This window comes from Cydia fagiglandana, chromosome 9 (assembly GCF_963556715.1).
Source record: "Cydia fagiglandana chromosome 9, ilCydFagi1.1, whole genome shotgun sequence".
Taxonomy (NCBI): Eukaryota; Metazoa; Arthropoda; class Insecta; order Lepidoptera; family Tortricidae; genus Cydia; species Cydia fagiglandana.
Window position 1 is genome coordinate 10,215,135 of NC_085940.1, and position 24,542 is coordinate 10,239,676.

Sequence of the window (24,542 nt, forward strand, 5' to 3'; positions counted from 1 at the left end):
TAAAAGGATTCTTGGCCAGACTCAATTTTGATTAGTTTACCACAAGTTTGCCAATACCCCACTACTTCTATTTACGACATTTAACACTTTATTGCTTGTCCCAGAAAGCCCACTCTAATGAGTAAGAAAGAGGACGAGTTAGACGATGAGTTAGACGTGATTTGCTATCAATACATTACTTTTATTATTAGATAGTGAAGATTCTATACTTATCTAGTAGAAACATAGGTCTTATATCTAATATGTAGGCCTAGCATAGGAGCGAGCGGCGTATCAGTATCACGCTCGCGAGAGAGAAAACCTGTTCAGTAGTTTTTGAGTTTATCGCGAACAAACACAAACAGACAGACGCGGCGGGGGACTTTGTTTTATACGTTGTAGTGCTATCTAAAAGCTAAGAAACGTTGTATGTATAGGTAGGTGTACTTAGTAAACATTTCTATTGTATATACCTACCGTGAACGAAACGTTATCACAAGGATCCGACGGTTGCTGTTGCTTCATGTAAATGCGATAAAGCCTCGAGTTTCTCAGGAACTTCTCAGATGTTCCGGTTCGTAAGGGTTATGCGCTTCCGCAGCACCGCCTCGGATCCATTTCAATAGCATAATAGATTGCTACTTGACTCGCTGTGGAAAATAGACGTCTTATATTTCACGAATATTTATATATATACCTATTATACTTTTTAGTACTTATATACACTTTTAAAAACATACAACCGAATTGATAACCTCCTCCTTTTAGATTTGGAAGTCGGTTAATAAAACAGAGTCCCCCGCCGCATCTGTCTGTTTGTGTGTACCTATGTATGTTCGCGAAAGACTCAAAACCTACTGAATGGATTTTTATGCAGTTTTCACCTATCAACAGGGTGATTTGGGTGATTATTTAAGGTTTTCTGTAACCCGTGCGAAGCACACACATTGGCCCTTTTCTCTCTATAGTATGTTGTATTCAGTAGCACAAGTTTTAATTAAATTCTAACTTGTGGTTTAATTCTCCCGACGATCTATAAATTCCGGACTTCCCCTATTTATTAAATCTACTTAATTACCTAGTACACAAATTGCTCAAAACTTTGTTCTTGCACAAAATAACGAATAACGCCATAACGAAATGATTAAATTATGAATAGGAAAGAAGACAATATTAAACAATTACATTTTTTTTTCAGTTTGCACAAACTACCTGGCACAGCCGCTAGCAGATCTTAAGTTGCGTGATCCAGCTTACCATACTGAAATTCCGAGTAAGTTATTATTTATTTGCACCTAAATAATATTTGGTAAACGATTTAAAAATTGTATTTTGATAATCTCAGTTCAAATTATTAAAATTACAAATTTCATGTTTGCTTTCAGTAGTAAAACTAGTAAATTTAAAGGTAAGAGAGATACGAGTATTAAATTCGTGGGCCACAAAACGCACGTTTGACGCTGACACCGATCGCATACAATTAGTTCAGGATGACTCACGTTAGACCGGGCCGTGTCCGGGCCGGAGCTTCCGGAGCTTACTTTTCTATAACGTGACAGGCGATCACGCGATGCTTTTCATAAAAAACGATGCGCCCGAAGCTCCGGTCCAGACACGGCCTGGTCTAACGTGAGTCATCCTTTAGACAAAATACATATGTGACGGCCTGCGTCAGTGTCGAGGGCGCACGCTCGAAACTAAAACTTACGCTTCGTGACGTGACGTAACGTAATATTCTACGTCGGCAGTTAAGTTAAATGACGAAAAATCATTCAAACGTAGTCCTCATTTACCTCTATGGATATTAACATTATTGAAAATATTTTGACACAATTTCTTGTCTATCAGCCACAGCTATGTTAGATTATATACATCAAGTCGTACAAATATTTTGCAAAATGTCATTATCCAGAGAGGAAAATGGGGACTACGTTTGTATGGAGAAGGGGCCGTCCCCTTTCCTCTTAATTTATCGAACAACTTGATGCAGGTTTGGTACGGACGATGACGTCATTCGGCATCATCGGACTCTTCGTGATGGCGATGGGATGCGGTTTCTCCGTTTACACGTTCAGGAATCCTCGGTATATGTTCAAGAGACTCGCTGCTGGCATTCATTTTATAAGTAGTAAGTTTTGTGTTAATATATTTTTAACGACAATGTTCATACATGTTAATCAATTGTAATAGTACATTTCGATGCTAGTGCGGAAGGTATGTCATTACTTCACGAGTACCGAGATATCTTGCCACGAGCCGCAGGCGAGTGGCAAGACTCGGGACGAGTGAAGAATGACATTTCCGCACGTGTATCGAACGACGTTTTTTAATACAGTTGCGAAAAAATAAGAAAATCATTGTTAATCGTACACTAAACAAAAGTGGTAACAGTGACAGCTCGGTTAGACGTCGTCTTTAAGTATATTATATCTATGGGCGTTTGGCAGCTATTCCGTTCCATTCAGTCAACTTATTAAGAACGGAATTTTCAATATTGAATATTAAAAAATAAACGTGTTATAATGATGAAGAGGTAAGTAATTAAATATGAAATATGTAATATTTTTCGTATTCTTACATTAACGGTAGGTTTTTATGCTGATTACGACGTTTAAAGAAAACTAATATTAACACTCATTAATAAGTAGTCGTGAATTGGAACAAGTATAAATTTAAAAAAATTGGAAAAGTAAAAAGCACTAGTTCGATATAACCAACTTTCCGCACGCTAAACAGCTACGTAAAGTAGCACTTTTTGAGCAACTGTATTAAAAAATATTTATTTGGTGTCTCACAGTTTTTGTTGGTGTTACTAAAGTAAATAATGCCTCTCATTTTAAAGTACCCGAAAATCTCCTACGAGTCGAGTGTCTAGAACGAGCCAATAAGATATTTCCTTATTGACGACGGGCGAGCGAAGTGAGAATTGGCGTTAGAGTTGTTAGGCCTAAAACGGGTAAAAAACGCATTTCCAACATGGTGAATTATTTTACGACTAATAAGTACCTATCTATAGAGGGTAGGCTAATATCGGGTTATGTAGCCACTAGCGACACTAGAATCTAGATAATATAATTCATAGATGCTGTTTAAATCAACTGTAAAGATGTACAAGGCCTGAAGTAACTATATAAATCATGCTAAGTTTCTTCACAATGTTCAATATTTCATTAATGTTCAAAGTAGATTCACGTTATAGTCATCGTCATCGTCGTCATCAGATTCATGTTTCATGAACCTAGATATTGAAATACGATGATAAAATAAAGCTACATGTTGTTTATTAATGTATAATATGACAGTTTTTATATAAGATACAAATGCTGAATAAAATTAGCAAACCGTGCTTCTTCCAAACGTTTCATTGGGTTCTAACGTTTCATTGGTAAGTAATGAAAGCAATCTTCTCTTTGTTTAGCGTCCTGCACTTTCGTCGTGGTACAAGTGATGTCAACCACGGTAGATGTGCTGGAAAAAAATGTTCCTGCCATCTACCCCAAGACTGCGTACCATTAGTGAGTATTAATTATTTTTTTCTTTATAGGGGCCCACAGATTACCAGTTCACCAGACGATATCAGCCTGTCATTTGTTCGGAACTGTCACCGTTTGCGATTAACTGACAGGCTGATATCGTCAGGCGAACTGGTAATCTGTGGGCCCCTTAATACTGTCCATCTCTAACCCTAGGTGTAAAAAATGGTCTTATTGCTAATAAATTCATATCTTACATAGTCCTTTTTAAACTTTAATATAAATGGTTTTACTATAAATTTGCATTATCCTTGACCGTCGTTATGTTTTCCGATAGAGATTATTTTGAACAGAAATAGGTCACATTTAATACATTTGTGTTTAATGTTCTATACAGCTTCCACGTTAGCTTCTACCTGGCGGTGTTCGTGGTGTTAGTGAACGCTTTTGCAGCGGCATCTTTTCTGTGGTACTCGCGCAAGAGGAAAGGTGACAAGGCGGCCACCGACGAGCTGGCCATGGCCGACGAGCCCACCATCATCGGGCGATGACGAGATGGTCGCACCACAGCCCAGCAACTCTCGTTGCTCAGGAAGCTCACTTCTTTACTTAACAGTGCTCAAAAGACCAATAGCTATAACAATGTTCAAAGTCTTCCATGTATTGTACTGCGCACCTGCACGTTCACCTTTGGCCGACTTCTCTTTTACCAGAATATACGATTTAAAGGGTGAAAGACCTCGTGAAAGTGTCGTTCGACTTCGTGGTCAACAGAAAAGTTGACACTCTGCCAAAGAATTCCTGTAGGAGCACATTTTCGGGGTTTCATCGACTTTCGTTGGTGTCCATTTGAAATTATCATAATTTTTACAAATTCATCTACAGTCGCGATCGAATTCTGGTCGCGTCTCTTGATTATTTTTGCAAACTGGAGTTTGTTTTTTAAGAATTAAAATAAGCATTAATTATAACATACCTACTTTTATCATAGCCGAGTACGGGTCATTTTTAGTGCAGAGATTAATTGAGATTAATTTTACGTGATAAATACGAGTACATTGTATAGCTAGGTAAGTATTTATCTTTACCAAACAGCTGCTTAAAAATATCTAAACATTCACTCTACATGCACCTGATGGCTGTACGTTTGTACTACATAAAACTGTAGTCTAGACTAGCCGCTATTTATAATGTATGAAGAAGCAAGTGTTATGCTTGCTTAATGTTGCTTAATTATTTATGAATATGAGTGTAGTGAGCTATTTTACTCATGGGCAAATTGTGATCACCTACGCATTCATTGTATTACTTAATGTATCAGTTTAAGCTAAACAATACACCGGCACGATTTCTTAGTCTTAGCTAGCTTGAATGTGACTATTCAATCTTAGAAGTGACCGAGTTAGACAGTCACGTTCCAAAATATAAACTACAACATTCTTGATTCCACATGTAGCCTGGTCTTATAGAAAGATTACATAGTGTAACGTCTGATTTACGATGATTAATAGTGCGACTACATACATTTGCTGCTTGCTTGAACTCGCTCTAAGTAAATACTATCAATTTGTAAATAAGCCTAAACGAACCAGTTTAGCTTTATTACTTGTACCCTTATAATCTCTCTCTTTTAAAGCACAAACATAGTCCAATAACCGTATATATTTTAGAGAATATAACCAAACGGAGTGGTCATTAACAGGCGTTCCCCTCTGTCGAAAATAGGCGGCCAATGGTCAACGACATGTCAACCACATGTATGGACTGACATTTATCTGACATGGCTATGTTTATGTTACGTATACATTTGATGTGCCCCTCCCCCGCAAAAAACGGCAGACTATTTTGTACCGAAAATTATAGACATGGCGTCTCCGTAGGTTATGTCCTCTAAGGTATATATTTTAAATTTACTTTTAATTCATAATCTGTTACTTAATTATTAATATTTTAGTATACGGTTATAAATTAAATCCATAATATGTATAAATAATTAGAGATATTTTTAAATGCTTGCGTTAAGTATATAAACTTCCAATAGGTTCAGGCTATATGTGAACTCAATTTTTATACATCAGAAATAAAATATTTCTAGCTATTTGGTGTCTGTTAATAAGTATTGATAATACTACTTTAGAGGGTAGTTATCCGGGCAATTCCTAATTCTTCAGAATGTAGCATTTTATCGGTAACTGATTTTAATATTCTTAATTATAGATGTGATTTTCAGAATTAAGCACCTGTTTCATTAAGCACATTCTGAAGAAAAAATACAAAAAATATATAAAAACAACTATGCGTGTGTTGTCGATAAATGCATTTAAAGTCTTTAAAATATTTTGTCCATATGTGCTTCTAGTCATATTAGAACTGAAATGGCTCAATGTGGCCTAAATATATAATTATATACAGACTTTAGATTAATTAAAGAAAAAACAACAAATAGTGTAATAAATACAGAAGTAATGGTTAATTATAATATCAAATTAAGCGGTCAAGATCAAATTAATATTGTAGACAAACAGGGAATTATTGTAATATATAAAAAATACCTTAAAGTGATGAACTGATGAATAGAGTGTTAAATTTGACCAAACTACTTTTAAGGGTAGGTAACAACGTCTTTAATAATAGCCTAGTGCTTTACTCATAAGGTAAACTCGAACGCCTTAAGTTTTTCTTTTGATCAGGAGGCGTATTATGATTGTAATAATAGGGTACAAATTGTGTTTGATATTTTATTTATCTGAATAATTATGATTAGTCAATGTAAAAAATTACGTTTCTGGTTGAAGAAAACTGATAAATCATATCCATAACAAATTCGTAACCTGTTATTACGGTCAGAACACGCCTTAAGAACTTTAACCCAATTTGCGCAGTTCTAAGGCGGGCACGTCCTGGCTGAATAATACTTTGCCGTTCCTGCTATCTATTTAATTAAGTTCTTGTAGAATGAAACAAATTTGACCAAACTAAATGAGGTTGGATCGGAATTGTATTGGTCGTCTGCGCCCGCGGGCGCATTTGATCCATGTTTCATTTAATTGCATTCATAGTTACAGGAGGAACTTGCCTTATATTGCTCGATTGGAAACAAGTTTTTTTTTTCATATATATTTATAAAACTGTCATAATAATAGAAATACTTAAAATGGATTAGTTTTGGGTGGAAATGGACGCAAATGTGCGCAGAAACGTGTTTTTCATCACACTTGCTCGGAAAAGATGTATTTACACGTAGGGCTTGCGGGCGGGAAATTGAAATTTTCGCCCTAGGGCGGAAAAAATCTTTTCCGAGCAAGTGTGATGAAAAACACTTATTTACACGTAGGGCTTGCGGGCGGGAAATTGAAATTTTCGCCCTAGGGCGGAAAAGTGTTTTATACAGAAGTTTGTTTTTATTAATTCTCCTTTTTTTCCTTACAAGTGTGATGAAAAACATTGTGTGTGCCACGGGCGGTAAAGAAATTCCGAACTCGTGAACATTTTAAGCCCTCGCTTCGCGTCGGGCTTAAAATTGACACTCGTTCGTAATTTCTTATTTCCCGCCCTTAATACACAATCTACTATTTAAATAGGGGAAGGCCCAACTAGGCTGAAAGTTGTCGAGTATTTGAGTATTAGGTACAGTCATCAGCAATAGTATCTTACACAACTAAGGCCGAAAAAATATATGACGCGCTCTTAAAATATAAGAACGTGTCACATATTTTTGCGGCCCTAGTTGTGTAAGATACTATTGCTGATGACTGTACCACAATTTCAAATTTGAGCCACCTGACGCTAATCCTTTGAAATAACTTGCAAAAATTTATGGAATGTGTCCTAGAGTGCTAAGGTTTGTTTGATTAAATATTTTGCATTATTGTGTGTACTGCTGTTTAAACTCTTCATGTTTATATTTATTTTATAATGAAAATATTTTGAAAGCCACTGTTTTTGTTTTATTTAGTCCAGTTAATCATTAATATTTTAAATAAATAATCCTATAAAGTGCGGATTGGTGATCTTCAGACATAGTTAATTTTGTAGCAATGTGTGTGTAGCGCAGTTGAATTAAGTTAACTGCGAAGTAAAATTTCTAGATAAATAAATTAGGGTTCATATTACTGTTATTATTTCTAGCAACACTGTTAGCTGAAATTGGGTGTCTCTTTAACGCAACATTGCTGCACTGGCATTGCTATGAAAGGGTATAGCAGGATAGCCTTTGAAAAATTAACCCCAGCGTTTTTGGGTCGAATTTATTGGGCTATCCTTTCGTTCGTATGGGTTAGACTGACCAGATAAAACCTTCCCAGTCTTCGCGCTTGCTTCAGAAAGTCTTCTGTTGGCGTGCTACGGTGACTAAAAAGATGTGATCAGATTTTTTTTATACTATTTAATTTAGCTCCGTACGGGTGAAATAATAAAAACTTCAATAAGGACTTTTAACCTAACCGCAGACTAGGTTGATTGTTTAGACTGAGTTGACGTTATTCGACAGGGAACTATGAATTTTCCTTGCAGTAAAAAAGACCGAATGAACGTGTTCATCTTATAGTACAGTCAACTGTAAAAATATGGGTGTAGTCAATTTATTCAAAAATATGTCCCATAGTTCTTAATTCGCTGATATAACAGCTATGGGACATATTTATGAGATGATTCTGTGCGCCCATATTTTTACAGTCGACTGTTCCTACGGTTCAGGAAAATCGATCCGTCCTAATCTGAGGTGAAACGTAAAAATATGTAAGTATAACGAATAATCTTAAAATAAACTTTGTTCTTAAAAGTTATACGTCTTGTTAGTTGTAGTGGTACAGCCACCTGCAATAATATATTACTCTTCGTAGGCCGCAAAAATATGTGACACGCTCTTGTGGCTCTACAAATAAGATCGTGTTAGATATTTTTGCGGCCTTCGTTGTGTAACATATTATTGCAGGTGACTGTACCTACATAAAAATGTCATTTCATGAATGTTAACGCCAAGAGGCATATAACAATAAGGAATAAAATAAATATTAAACGTGTAAATGACGTGTTTTGGCTACGGTACAACGCTATTACTAATATATATTTTCTAAACGCAACAGTATTTCTGGTGCTGATTTACTGGCCTTGGTATTGAAGGATAATTTGATTGAAACTTTTGGATGGCAACCGCAGCTGTAGTACTGTTGCGATATTACTGCTGTGACCTTGACCCGTATCGTATCTGTCAATCACACAACACTTTATAAAACAAAGTCCACCGCCAGTCTGTCTGTGTGTTTGTATGTTTGTTCGCGATAAACTCAAAAATTACTGAAAGTTTAGGTGTATAATTAAATTATAAGCTGCCTTTGTTAACCCGTGCGAAGTCGGGGCGGGTCGCTAGTTTGCTGATAAAATTAGCAGTGGCGGCGCGTCCATAAAAGCGGATTCCCACCGGCTTGCCTGTTTTGGACGTATGAGCAAAGTTGTAAAGGAAATATGTAAGCCAAATTAGCCCCGGCTTGCCTATGGATATGTTTGACGCGCCGCCACTGAAAATTAGTCACATTCGCCGCCGCATTACTACCGCGATTATAATATACAGGGACGGCATCAATACCGCAGCAGTAATGCCGCAACAGTACTGCAACCGTTGCTAAACGAATGTCATCTCAACGCTTAACCTCTACGTAGTTGAAATCAATGTAGTCAAATTAAACTACAATTTCTGGGAAACGGAGCTTTGCTCATATTATTAAAACTCAAAAATGCTCGTTTTTGTAGAGATAAGACCTAACTAGTTTTCGCTCCCAAAAACCCCCATATATAGCAATATTTCATCGAAATCGTTACAGCAGTTTTCGATATATACAAGAATTGTTCGTTTAAAGCTATAAAGTATAAAAGTAAAGTAAGTAAAGTCAATATCTCAATTAGGTATCTATCAACTACTTACTTCCTAAAATGTAAACTACATTATCAAATTATTATTTTATTATCAATTAAGTAAGAAAAGTCTAACCGTAACGTACCACATGTAGGGTACGTTACAATAATACACGTTTGGCTAATGCTGTGAAAATATAAGAAATAAAGCGAGCAAACGAGGTTAGGCCATGTTTAAAAATATTGTTGTATGCAATATTTCACGAGTAGACGGCCAAGAGTGATCCCACTGTAATTTTTCATTTCCTGCTGTAGTGTGATTCTGTCAAAAATATTTTTAACAGCTATTATTCAAATTTATAACATTGTGCGTAACAGCTTCGGCTTTAATTTTTATGTCACGGTAAATGATAAAGACTAATTTCTAGGGACAGTCATTCTATGAGTATTATAGAGTAAATAGTAATACTAGTATAAGTAAATACGTAGCGAACATAATCAGGGAAGTATGTAATTTGATAAAATTACGCATAAAATCTTAAATCCGATACTAATTATTTGTTTTATAATGGGGGCAAAGGTGTTATTTAACTCAGTGTGCTAATAAATATTGATACCCAAGCAAGCGAAAGATTTAAAAAATGGTACCGAGCGAAAAACAAAAATGTTCACCACACCATCGGAAGGAAAATACTTCACCCATCACTTAAGAGTTAATTCCACCAGCCAATATGAGGATACAACTCAAAATTTGCGTTTTATATTGCCAAAACATTTACGAGCTGGTGTGGTAAAAAATATGTACCTACATACGTAAAGTAACTATGTTTTATAGCACCATTATGGGTCTCCTCCTTCCTCGCGTTATTCCGGCATTTTGCCACGGCTCATGGGAGCCTAAGGTCAGTTTGACAACTAAATCTACACTATAATGTGTGTGTTTAGTGGGTCTATAATATACTAACCCTTGGATAAACCAGAACTTCGTAAGATTATAATATTGTATAACCAATTACATTAAATAATTATTACCTACCTACTTACTTTGAAACAACTGAGCCAAGCACTTATGAGATTTATCATCAAGACAATAAACTCAAAACATAAAAATTGTATATTAGCCTTACAGTTGGATAATAAGATTTTTCTTCGCGAATTTTACGCAATAAAACCTTATCTTACACATCAAAAAACTTTATAAGGTTATCTATTACCTATATTATAAGATGTTCCCAGATATTTATCAGACATAGGTACTTACTATATTTCTTAAGGTAATAAACAAAATGTACAAAAAACAATACGGTATTTTCTTGGCTAAAAATATTCAAATCAATTAATTTAACTCGATGTGACAAAACTAGAAAAGTTTTACTTCGTACCTAATTAATAAGTAACTTACTTAACATAACTATGAAGCTCCTACTTATTTTGCTAATAGCATAGGCGTACCCAGCATTTTTTAAAGGGTGGGGCAGAAGTAGGGGTACGTGCCTTAATTGTTCCTAAAAAAATTTAGCTTCTCGTCAGATCACAGACCAGGGTGGGGCAAGTTGCCCCACTTGCCCCACCGTATATACCGCCCCACTAATAGGAATATATCGGGGCGATACGATTAATAATTAGTAATATTTAATTTTATCTGGCCCTAGTAAAGAACCTAGAACGAGACGAATTCTAGCCATCTAAGGGTAATTGAAAACATTAAACGATTAAACAAAATACCTAGGTTAAAGCTAGAACAGTTCAGATCCAGGCAGTTTTATCGGCTGGACAAATGTTTTATTAAGTAACCGAAAATGTAGAAAAAGTTTACATGTAAGTATTTACTTAGAGAAATACACTTTTCGTGAGACATATTTTAAACTGTTTAGACGACGACGGTTTCACTCACTTTAATTTTTAGTTGCTAATAATTTTTAGTTTATAATTATGAGTGCACGAGTTGCAGTCGCCGCGAGCACTCGAGCCTGAGGAAGAACCCCCGACGGGCCCGAAACATGTCGCCAATAGCGACTAAAAATTAAAGTAAGTGAAACCGTTGTCGTCTAAGCAGTTTAGAGAAATACACTACAACTTTCATCAACATTCGATTGGAGAAAACGGGTATGTATAAAATTTACCGTACATCTATTTCTGGCCACGCATTGTCGAGAGTCTGGCAGTCGCCCAGGGCCTGACACTGCCAACGTCAACAAAGGTTAACACGTTAAAAAAATGTGCCGATGAGGGAAGACACCCGATGTGATTAAGTGCTTTTTTTAGGCGTTTGACCAAACCAGAATAAAGATTTTTTTTATTCATTCATAAGCCATAAATTGTATGTGTATATGTTAAATACAGCGCGATTCGGGAAATGAATTAGACATTCACTAGATATGAAATAGTAAAGATATGTGACGTTCCATGGTAAAAGGTACCTTATGGCGAGCTGGCGCTTACGCTATTAATAACGTCGCTCTAATTTTCAGTCGGGGCAATGGGAGGTACCACTCTAGCTAGGTAGACTCAAATTTCAACAGCTGGTATTTTGAATATTTCACTGTTATAGTTACTTACATGTTATTGTAATACACAGTCGGGCAGTTCAGGTGGTCCAACAAAATCAAAGACTAGTTTCAATTACCTACTGAACAACTATTTATTTGGAACCAAACCAAAAATTGCAAAAAATTGCCATCCGATCGAAAACATCTGTTCGGCTGAAATGTACGAAAGAACCAATTATTCTTTGCGATTTTGGTTTATTCATAGTATATTAAAAATTAATTAGTATGACCTAAATATTCACCTCACAAAGTATGACTAAGCGTTGAAAAATACCGTGTTGATTGATTAGGCTTCTACTCTGTGACCCAGCTTTTATTAATAAATTCTATATAAATAATTGAATTTCACCTAAAACAAATATCCCCAGCTGCGAAACTTTGTCCAACTATTACTCTCTTCCAGAAACCAATTTAACAAAAAAGGGTTGCACTCCGGGAGTGCCGGCAGAAGTGAAAACTCAATGACATTGTAAGAGTTTTTCGATCAGGTCATGTCTGTCTTACGAAACGGTCTTACGCTCTCGCGAGTTTAACATTTTTTCCCCATCACAAAAAGTGCACAGCGCCGCTTAAGAAGATTACACAAAAATAACACCAGACTTTGGTGAGTCATAATGGCTATTCACAAGAATACGTATCTTAATTAGGTCGTTACATTTAAATTCGTCATTAACTGTGGATATAAATAGGTACGATTTAGTTGTAGTTCGAGTGAGATTTATCCTATAAAGATGTCTACCTACAACTACCTACATAATTAGGAGAACGAATTATTACCTCGCTACAGATACGTACCTCAAATCGAATGACAACACTTTAATTATTAATTACCGATTCACGGTCATGCCAGTAGGGGTGCGAAACTCCTGACTTCGGTCAAACTCGGCTCCGCTCGGCTCAGCATTGCTCCGAGCAATTATTATGGTTGACACTACTTGACTTCCTTTTGCGTGCACGACCACAGATAAAATAATCACTTGATTTTTGACAACCCTAAATAGCCGAAAGGGATAGTGCCATATATTAGAAAGAGACAGCATGATTCGACCCTGAACCGCTGTCAAACTTCGTTTTTGTAGGAAGTTTCTGTACGGTAGTACTATTAATAAATTTATTGAATTAAATATATTGAATTGAATTGAATTAATTATTCTGTAGTCATGCTTAACGATAGTCACAAAATGTCCAAAATTAATTTTCGGCGATAGTGTCTAAGCTTGTAGAGAACGTTCTCGAATGGCACGATTCTAAGTAAAATAAGTCAGTAATTGCCGAGTCTCGCCGCCGTGTTGCCTCAATAAACGACGGGCGTAAGTGGTCATAAACAACACTGAATAACGAGCTAGTGAGTCCAGTTGATGGTCCCTAATCACTGCAAACACTAGGCGACACAGTTTGTACCACTACACGACCCGAGCAACAAGTGGCATCTTGGCAACCACGTATATCATAACTCAATCTGCAGATCTTCGAGTCTATTACAGCGTAAGGTATTTGACACGTATTTGAATTCGATTGGATATGTAATGGTAAGTTAATAAATGAAACAATTGTGTATGAACACGATGGGCTGATGAAAATACTGTAATGTATGAAAATGAGTTGAGGTTTAGAAATTAATTGTTTTTTTTGGTAAAACTTTGTTCTATGAAAACTCACCTACCTCAACAGGTAGTAAGAGTGTGCCAACTTGGTGCCAACAAACTGTTTACATAACCACCGCTACCTCTATGCATGCATGAAAGCCGTCACGACACTGGTCGCATCGCTCGATATCTGTTTACCGGTCACCATAGCAACCCAGTCGTAATTCGCGTGCCGTTTCACAAAATTACACAAAATATTATTTTCAATGTAAAGCTTACCAAATCAATAAAGAGATAATTTGGCTGGATCACGCGATGGAGACCAAGGTACGCCCTGCAATGTTACTGTCGTTTCATTTAATTAATGTAACTCACGTGACTTCGTAGGGACGTCAAAGTTTGCAGGCACGAAGGGCGCATTCCGCCCCTCGTATTCATTTATTCATGTCTCTCTGCTTTTATCTTTAATACAGCTGTAAAGATGTGAATATTTAATATTAATTTTACTGTCGGGCCTGTGATGTATTATGATAAGATGAAGGCGCAATAATCGCTTACAAGTGCTCTTCATTTTCAATGAAAAGATAAGTTAAATATATTGTATTTAGTTAAAATTAGATACCTACATTAAACAGAAATTGTGTTAAATAGGTATAAAAGTTAATTTGCAATATTTGTACGCAAAGCATAACTTGTTGATAGTTATCTGATTGAGCTGAAATTTAACATCCTTATGAAATACTGATGAATTAAGACATCGAGCTAATCGGATGAAGGAAACTGGAGATGCGTATTATAAGGACTTTGAAGAGCCATGCACTTATGTTAACTACTTGTATATTATAATATTTATAATGTAATTACCTATGTATCACATAACAGACAAAGAATACCGAGGCAAAGAAGGAGGAAAGTTCGAGCGAATCTAACAGCGGTGAGTCTTAATTGGTAGCAGAATAGTAATAGAAGAGCTCTAGGGTTCAAAATTATTCGTGCTGTGATTTGGAAGCAGAGGGCTTATGTACGAATTTACAAGTGCGACAGAGAGGCAACAACAACGTAGTTCGCGGTAAGTCCAAACGGTAAATGTAGATGGCATTGTAGGGTTCTGTAGGTACATTATGCGGTAATTATTGGTATAGTTCGTAGTTTCGTAACTGAGCCCGAGCTAATCCTATTGTCTATTGTTAAGTAAAACCGCTCGTGCCACGTGCCACAACCACCTGCATAAAAACCTGCGTAATTCGGTTACTGAGTGCCGGCGAGTCGAACACTACAGAACCAGTCTAAAATATGTCATTGAGATGCGTAGCAAAGGCACGTTATCGGAGAGCGCACCTACACTGATTTTTTGAGCGTTGGACTAGCCCGCGCTCAGGTGCCAAATAGAATGAGTATGACCCTTTTTTGCAGGTAAGTAGCACGTGCGGTTTTACTTAACAATAGACAATAGGATTAGCCGCCGGGCTCTGTTACAAAACTACGGACTATATCTAAGTAGAGTTGGCATCAAATAGACTAGCACAGAAAGCAGCAGCAGCATGATAGTGACAGCCAAAGTGGCCAAATATATCGGGACACGTCCTTATTTCTATGGTGTCAAAGGTGTGTTACGATATATTTAGCCACTTTGGTCGTCATTATCTAATTGTTGCGGACTGTACACTAGACCAGATGTATGTCAAACTTTGACAACACTTACGTTACTTTAATTACTAAGGCATCTTGCTGGCCGTTGCTACTGTGGAAAGTATTTTGTTGCACTCTTTTAATGTACATTAAAACGTGCGCTTTTAATGTAGATATTTACGGTTTGTCAAACAAATATGCAGAATAACGGCATATTTGTTTAGTAAGATTTGGTTGACATCCAAGAATTAAATCTATCAGCTAGCGTTGTATTGCCACGGCATGTTTTTCATGCATTTATTAGCGTGTAACCAAAGCCGGCTTCCGAATGATTAACGGGTGCGTAGTCAACGTGCGAATTCTTAACGTTCCGTAGCGAACGAAACGCAACTGTCTCTGTCGCACTAAAATGGAAGAATGATAGAGAGAGGTGACGACGCTGCGTGATGGTAGAGTCTGTGCGGAAAGAAAAGAGTCGTGTAATATATGGGGCACTACGACTCTTGTCTTTCCGAACAGACTCTACGATTGGCACGTTGGCTAGGCTAGGCGTAAAATGTTAACAGTAACGTGATAGCGAATCACAAAAAAAATCTTTGAAAACAGTACACGAAGATGCGGATGAGGATGATATGCAGATCGGGAAGGGAGTGGGCAAGGCATCCATTGCCGTGGACCGCGAAGAGTATCTGCTGGCCCACAGGGACCTTTCAAACGAATACATGCAAGTTCAACTGAAGAACAGCTTATTACATCGTCGTTTAGGGGAATATTACAAGTAAGTTTTTCATGAACTAAGCTTAGATTACGATAGAAGGATTAAACGTGTCTATTTAGGGTCCAACAAAAATATTAAGCTATTAGGTATATTTATGATCAACACAAGAGAGACGCATAACGCTAATTCATGCTAAAAAGTATAATCCGTACCTACGCTTTTTAGAGGATTTGATAAATATAAAAGATTTCACGTGACGATCACAAAACATGTACGAACATGTACAGACAACAACAGCAAGAACAGAAGAGAACAATAAGTGTGCATCACGAAATGGACCCAACTCAGCATAATGCTAGCTATAAAGCCAGCGCTGGTCTTTATTATTATAATTTGCAGCATTTTAGCTTGATAAGGCAATATCATAACAGATTTTAATCCCATTTTAAAGAAAAAGAAAACAAGCCCACGTTCTAAAACAACCTCTGGATGCGGCCGACCAGGAGGAGAAGTACCAACAAAAACTACTGGTGTACGAACAGGTGAAGAACGAAGACGAAAGAGAAATAGCTGATGTAAGTTTCATTGGTATACTGGGTGTGGCCTGTAACACGAGCAAATTATTAAAACATAGATTACTCCTCAAACGGAGACACTTTTGTTCAACTTTTAAAAATTATGAAGTATTTAGACTCCCTATTTTTCATACAAAATAAAATGAGTCGCTTAACTTCAAACTCGGGTACTTAAATCCATCTGTCAGATTAAGCGGCCCACTCACACACCTGCCGCAGGGGCAATACCGGTCGCACGGCGGTCGGAGCAATTTTAGGCTGTTTTCTACACACTAGCCTGCCACTCAGTGTGTAAGTGATAGTCCCGCTGAACGCACGTCGACGAGAATGGCTCCTGTGTTATCAAAGCACCAAAGGATTGGTATCGCCTTGGCACTTTGTGTGCTACCGAAAAAAAAAGCTAATTTGTAATGTCTACACCGTTGGCGAGTTCGCGATATATTTCGAAGATTAATTCGAAAGTTTGGTTTCGCATGTCGCGGTCAAAATATTTTTTGTTTATTTTATCCCACATTTTTTTTTCAAAACAAGTTAAACAGCATATATAACAGTAAAAATATCAAACCACTGCCACAGAATAAACAATAGGTACAGAAGACTCACTCTAACAAAACGCGTCTGTTACGATCAGCACAGATATGGCCGCTAGGTGGCGACAGCGCCACGCGCGGCTTATGGCAAACCTTATGCGATTTTGGTATTAAGAAAACGTAATAGGGTAGATATTTGCTGAGAGGGTCCAATGGATTTACCCGAGTTTGAAGTTAAGCGACACAAATATTGTCTTCAATGGACGCCATCGCCACGCCATATCATTGTGATTGACGTTGCTTGTCACGCCTTAGACATAACAAAATTCGCAATACATTGCGTCTTACTTTATACTTTAAAGTGTATTAAAAATCAAACCACAAGTTATTTTTAAAAGTCGTTAAACAAATGTTGGTCAATACGAGGAGTACCTACAGCCTACAGTTAAAATTTTGGTCATGTTACAGGCCACACCCGGTATTATTAATTATTATTTAACGGTATGTACCAGGTTCCTACATAATTTATCCGTAATAGATCACAGTGCAACATACGCATAAAGTTCAACTTCAGTTTTGATACTTTGGCAATGATGACGGGCGCCGGAGCAAATAATTGCTTCTGAGAGACAGCTTTTGTGTTTGACACGGCGTCGAAAAGGTTAAATTAAATTATATTATTTGTCACAGTATGCAACACGTTACACATATTACGGGTCGCTTTATCCGTATCCGTATAAAATAACTGTTAAGTACTTTTTAACACTGCGGAATAGAAAGTGATAGACACCGCTTCATCACGCTGTCACGTAAACAAGAACGACCATCATATCCGTACTGATAATTTCAAGTTAAATATTGAAACAAAACGGCATGAATCGGCATGGATTTGTAATGTATTTAAATATCTTTCAGATTAAAACCAAAGTGAACTTGGTGGAAAAGCAATATGAAGAGAAACTTCACTATGCAGAGAGCAAGTTTGACGGACTGCAAGCCCTAGAGAAAAGTACAGGCACTGGACTCATATACTCTAAGAAGGGGAAACCAATTGCGGATAAGGTAGGGGAATTTTGTTAAGGCTGAAACAAAGGTAAAGGTAAGGTAAAGGTAAGGTACGGTAAAGGTAAGGTAAGGTAGGTAAGGTAAGGTAAGGGTGCTATAATCTATGATCAAAGATAAACACTTTACTGTTATTTTTTACCCACTTCCCAGTGTCTAGTTTTGTTGATTGTATTAGTATCGTGCGGAATTTCACGTAATCGACATCACCGGAAAAAACTTGTATAAAAGTATTTAAGCAAAAAACAGAGTATTAAAGAAAGTAAATTCACTGAGAGTAGGCAAAGTGCAGTGCGAAGACGTACTTTAAACATCATATTTTAGTTAAAAAAAGATTTTTTTGGAGACAAACACCTTCGCCTTCACCAGTGGGTAAAGGTGACTGTGACTTACCAAGTCTGTGCAGAGTTAGTTTGGTCTGACTAACTTTGTCGCTAACATCCTTAATCCTTATGGAAATATAGACCTATTTATTTAATATGCCTTATTAGCATATTATTTAAAAATAAGTAATTCATTACGTTAGAAGTATTTCATTCCTACACCGTAAAATATTACCACACTAATATTGTATTGAAAACGAACCTTCTCCCGAATATGAGCACTCTTCCCTTCCCACAGGAGTCGTAAAACGTGACACGATAATTTGAAAGGGTCCACATTTTATCTAGCAATGTAATATGTATTAGTACGTAGTAGGTAGGTACCTATTTTATGTGGTGTGAGGGCGATAGCACTGGGAGTTTAAAATTGCCAATTACTAATATTGGCTCGCATGAATAAATGGGTTTAAAAGGGCCACTCCTCTTGTAACTGTTAGAAATAACAAAAATATACCTGCCTATTCCAGAATGTTTTTTTTTTGTATTAAATTAAAAGTTACATCGGTTTTTTGAAGTGAAAACTTCTTTAGCGGCGCTGGGCACTTTCTGAGGTGGGGAAAAAATGATAAACTCGAGACAGCGATCACGTGACCGTAACGTTTAGATGGCCACTCATTTAGATGGCATTTAAATCAATAAAGAAAAACTCAATGACATTATATGAAAAAGGTTCTAATCTTGTACGGGTTGAAATACGAGGATCTCACAGTTACATTCTAACTTTATATCACTCTTAAATAAAATTCAATAAAGCTACATCTTGATGAAATCGCTAATAAAAGTGAATCCTACTAGGTACTGGTGAATAAAACCAAAATATCATGACCAAATATATTTAGATGCGAGGTCTGCGAGGTAACTTTACAATTTCTATTTGAATTTTAAACAATTAACGCTACAATTTTTATTTTCGAATTTTAAACAAGCTCACTGACTAGCAATTTCGGAACTACAGTATTTCAATAGAAAGGAGGATGGGTCAATTACACATAGTGCTGCAGACATTTTGGACTAGTCATTGAGTTTTCACTTCTGTCGGCACTCCCGGAGTGCAACCCGTTGTTTTTTTTTAAGTTAGCTTGCGATTGACAGATGCTAGTTGGTAATTAGGTATTAACTTTTAGTTTCTTATTTTATGTTTTCAGTACTGTCACGTATATTTCCTAGCCCGGCTGTGGGCTTCACCCTGAGGAAACTCACGGACAATTAAAGTTACTAAATTAAATAAACACTGAAACTTACCAAAAGCTCAAACAGGTGCTAAACTTATTTCCATCAGCTATTCAGGGCAATAAAGGATATTAAATGAAACGTTAGTTTTTGTGACACATCATTTATTACTAATTTGAAACACGGCAATTATTCTACATGTAAATCATCAAGCTAGCATAAGCACCTTATATTAATATATGTCAGGCGATAGAGCTGGGTCGTGCCAGAAATGGTTCTAAAATGATTTACAAGCAGACCTATCTAAATTTGTTAGTCCCTAAATTATCATTTGCCATCACATATGATTCTACTAAATTCTTTAACTTTAAATTTGGAAAATTGCTTCTAGGATGGAAGGAAAGCGTACACCAACCTCATAACAAATGGTTGTTGGACTATTACCGGGTTGATGATAAAAACTATTACTTGTACCAATATTTTAACTTTATTCATTTGTTACAAACATAATAACAATCAATTTACAATAAATTATTCAAGACGTCTTCACTCTAACTTGTCCGTACTCGAACTGGCCACTTGTCACTGAGGTACCCGCCTTTTATAATAATTCAACATGGCGGGAACCAGTGACAAGTATGAGTCAATTGATACTCTTTTATAAATTAATCATAACCAAAAGTAAGAATGATCAAAATATAAGCTATTAATAAATAATGATCCTTACAGCTCGGCCATCCTGTTCGAGGCGAGACCCTTCGCCAAACCTTAATATAAAATAGTTAAAATGATAAAAACAAAAGACCAATTTATGAAAATAATGAATTAAATTAAAATGTATACATTAAAACAAACCAAGATTCACTGATCCAATATTACTATGTGAATGATATTTATGCACATAATATGCATATTAAATAATAATAAGTAACAAGAGAAAATAAAATATCAAACATGTAAGTGCACTCATGATTGCACGATATCTACTATTAATAGGATTATAATTATAATGTGTCTTATCGTTAATTATTAGGCATTCATAAAATGATAATTAATGATAATTAGGAAATAGGTGGCCGATACCAAAACATAATACATATTATTAATCGTTCAAATTATGGTTTTCGAAGAAGTTTCACAAGTCTGTTATCAAGGTTGAAGAAACTATATGTCATCATAGAAACGAATAAATTTAATTAGTTCGACCTGCAAAAACATAATAAAATATTAAACAACAGAAAATTCATTATGTAATAGTAAGATTACGCAATCTAGCATTATTAAATTTTCTTTAACACTTGTTAAATTTCAATAACTATGCTCAAGAAATATAATATACGTACACAACACTATTCACTTTTACACGTAAATATTCAAACCGCTATACACGGATCACTTCACCAACAGAAGATAGTTGCGTCACCGCGGGTTGCGCCGTCTGCCTAACCGACGCCACGTTCTCATTAACTGCAATGGTGCCACCGACCACGCTGATGCTGCGTAACACGGGGCACCGGATCTCGCGCCGCTACTAGCCGCAGCTTCGCTTGCCATGATGCCAGTATTCTAAGACTCTGCGGTGTAGTCAACGATCGTATTTCTGCGTAAAAGCACCTTAGTTCTGCTAAGGAACAGGAATGTCATCACCCTGGCCATCTCACCTAGGCACTCCTGGGTCGGAAGTAATTCCACACCCCGACCCTCTTACCTGGGCACTCCTGGGTGGTAATGGAATACCAAACCCTGGCCCTTTCACCTGGACGCTCCTGGGTCGTTCTGAAACTTTTAAGACTTTCTTTAGATATATGAAATTAACACTTCCTTTTTTTTATTATTATTATTGAATGCATAAGACTCGTGGTTTTATTTCATTGATTTATTTTATTATTATTCATCTTTATATTTTAATCGTTATATCGATTTAAGCATGTTACGAATTTATTTTTCACGTTTCAAATATTTTAGTACATAAACGACATGACTACCAAATATTGTACCTGATTTGTATTAATTATTATAATATTTGCAATTAAAATAGTCCATAGTTCACTATATCATGTATTGCGCAGTAAAGTTTAATAATGAAAATAGGACATAAGTGTCACATCTCTATAAAGAATGCATGGTTCTGATTTTATATCTTCGGGCCCAGCCCGTAGTTGACATGAATGCAATCATAATTATGCCGAGATATAAAAGCATCTTGATAATAATAATATAATTGACAGATTATGTTTTTTTTTTTCTATTATCAATAGTCAAAGTTTTATATTTTATATGAATGCGACCGACTAATCCTCATTTGAACTATTTACACGCCTTAGGTCATAAATATAGCCATTAAAGATCCATCAAGTAGGTTATAAGAACAAAAACTAAGTAGCCGTTAGGTTTTGTAAATTTAAATGAACGAATGAATAATTTTATCACAGAAGTTCATAACTTCATTACGAGAACAAATTCCTCATCACATAAAATGGATTTAAACATCAGACATAAACTAGTCAATTGATTATTCCATATGAATGATGAATATCTACATTGTGATTTATTTTAAAAAGTATTTGGTTATTATAACAGTCTTAGCGAATCTAGATCGAATAATATTCATGTTACCAAGTGACTAAGAAATATTATGTTTGTTTTTTTTTCAACAGGTTTTTTCTGAACCAACAAGTTTATTATTGTAGTTGATACGAAATATTTAATTTCCAGCTATAGTCGTGTTTTTTTTTCAGAAACAAGTCTAATAGGTATTACGGTGCATTTTGTTATCCTAATTCGTTATTGCTTCGGACATATCTAAATAATTAATGATAATACTAATTAAATCATATTCGACAATTAATGCATGTAATTATGTATGTATGCTTGGAGTATGTTTATTATTAAAATTATCCTGGCTTTACGAAAATAAGACTTATTAATAAATTAATTCGTTAGTCACAAGGAAAATATTATTATTGTTATAATTCACGTATAAAACCTTGGACACAATAAAGAATACAGTTTATCTTGCATATTATTTATAATACCATTTTACTTTACTAGATCGAGATATTCGTAAATAATTAATGTGAGACAAATTAAGAACCGTTTTCTGAAGCCTCATTAAATAAAAATTATATATTTAATTTTTGTAACTTTATAACTTATATTGAAATTGACATTCAAATAAATGGGACTTTCTTATGAATTATTCATTATCGAAATATGTAAATTCACATATGCATAATAATCATGTTTAATTGTCAAGTAATATTGAACAGTTTAACAGTATATTAAAAGCGAAGCACCTTATCAATTATTATTTGATATATAAAAGTTCATAATAATGTTGGACTATGGTGATCGAAATAATGGAAAAATGACTTCCCGTGTAAATTTAAAAGCTTTACTTATGAATTAAACATAAGAACCTTTTATTTCTTTTGCAGAGAATTTACCGTATTTTCCTCATTAATAACCATTGGTTTTATATATATTTTACATTATGAATGTCTAATCTCTATGGCTCACGCGCCCAGCTAAGTTCAAGTTAAACATTAAGACAACAGGTATCATTAATCTATGCGTGTATCGATTTCCATTACATGTAATTTCATAGTTACGAACGAGCGATAATCGTTATTCCCTTTTATTAATCAAGTGTCGGTATCTAATTCCTGCGTCTCTTTTTTTTGTGAATATAAAAGTATTATTACTATCTTAGGATTTTACCAACTCGTGTATAACACACATAATATGATATTTCATACCGCTTTAATCTAAACTGTAGTGTTGAGTCGCTCACTCGTGAGGCACCTCATTTGTACCACTCATTTTGTTAATTTGTCGCAGTACTTCATACCGCAAAAATGTCTTACTTCACTCCTCTATTCATTTTACTCATTTACTCGCGCGCATCACAAACACCTCTTGCCACACAAATCATTCACACACTTCAAATTTCAAAAAACTCTTATCCTTTCAAATTCACTCGCGAACCTCAAATACTCATACACTCTTCACAACTTGCAAAAGAGTGGCACGAGGCGCTAGGTCCTCGCATGCTCGCTGACATTCAAAACTCAAAATGTCTCAAATGAAGAAACGAGTAATGGCCCACACTGTCAACTGCCGAACTACAAACCTTATTGCAACGACAAAAGGTCCACCGAGAAATGCGTTGAGTTTGTACCACTCACTGCCTCTTTGTGACATGAGACATGAACGTGTTTGAGGTGTACCTCAAAAATTCTTTCAAAATGAAACAATGAATTAGAAATACCCAAAGAGGGAGTGAGACAGACACGCGCCGTACTTCAATATCGCCTCGCGTCACCACGAAAATACGTTAAAAATTAAACTCGAAAGATAACAAGCGTAAGCGCTGCAAGCTTTCATAGATCTTACGCCTTTTTGATCCTGACTTACTTGTCAAAATGGCCGAATGGCGCGAGAAATGTAAGTCATTAGAACGTAGTTCGGCGTGTTGCTTCTCTGTCGCACTTGTAAATTCGTAGGTAAGTGTGACAGGGCGGCAACACGTCGAACGTGGTTCGCGGTAGGTCCTCTGACTGAGCATGTGAGCATTTACGAAGCATGCTTAAAAACAGTAAAGGATTAATACCGACCAAAATATTATTTAAATTATTGAAATATAATACGGTCCATAATGTGGTGCTGGTGTATACAAAATGTAATCATTTACATTAGTGTAGTCATTAAATAGTAAGTGTAATAAACATGTACTTTACGTAATGATTTGAACTTGTTATTGTTACTTTTACATTTTGTTACCGTTCTTCGTAAACAACTTCGAAATAAAAACCCTGTTTATCGCGTTTTTTCGTTAACCTCTATTCTACAGCTCGAATATGCAAGAGCGATAGAGAGGCATATATGCCTCTATATCGCTTCCGCACACTATCGAGCTAATATATTAATATAATAGAGGCAGATAAAGCAATTTCGATTGTCGTTTTTGCGTTAGTGCCTGCCTGTAATTCAAAAATATAGTGATTATTAATTGGCATGTTTATTTATAGACCTAATT

At 35.9% G+C, this 24,542-nt stretch overlaps 2 protein-coding genes across 2 annotated transcripts in view; both read left to right on the forward strand.

Moving 5' to 3' along the window:
• LOC134667338 (lysophospholipid acyltransferase 7-like) overlaps positions 1–24,542 on the forward strand; it is a 470,374-nt gene that overhangs the window by 398,399 nt on the left and 47,433 nt on the right. The window lies entirely within an intron of this gene.
• LOC134667339 (coiled-coil domain-containing protein 96-like) overlaps positions 1–24,542 on the forward strand; it is a 77,969-nt gene that overhangs the window by 40,751 nt on the left and 12,676 nt on the right. The window contains exons 4-6 of the mRNA XM_063524697.1: positions 15,673–15,844; positions 16,236–16,359; positions 17,805–17,951. Coding sequence (XP_063380767.1) covers positions 15,673–15,844; positions 16,236–16,359; positions 17,805–17,951 — 443 coding nt within the window. The remainder of the gene's footprint in view (positions 1–15,672; positions 15,845–16,235; positions 16,360–17,804; positions 17,952–24,542) is intronic.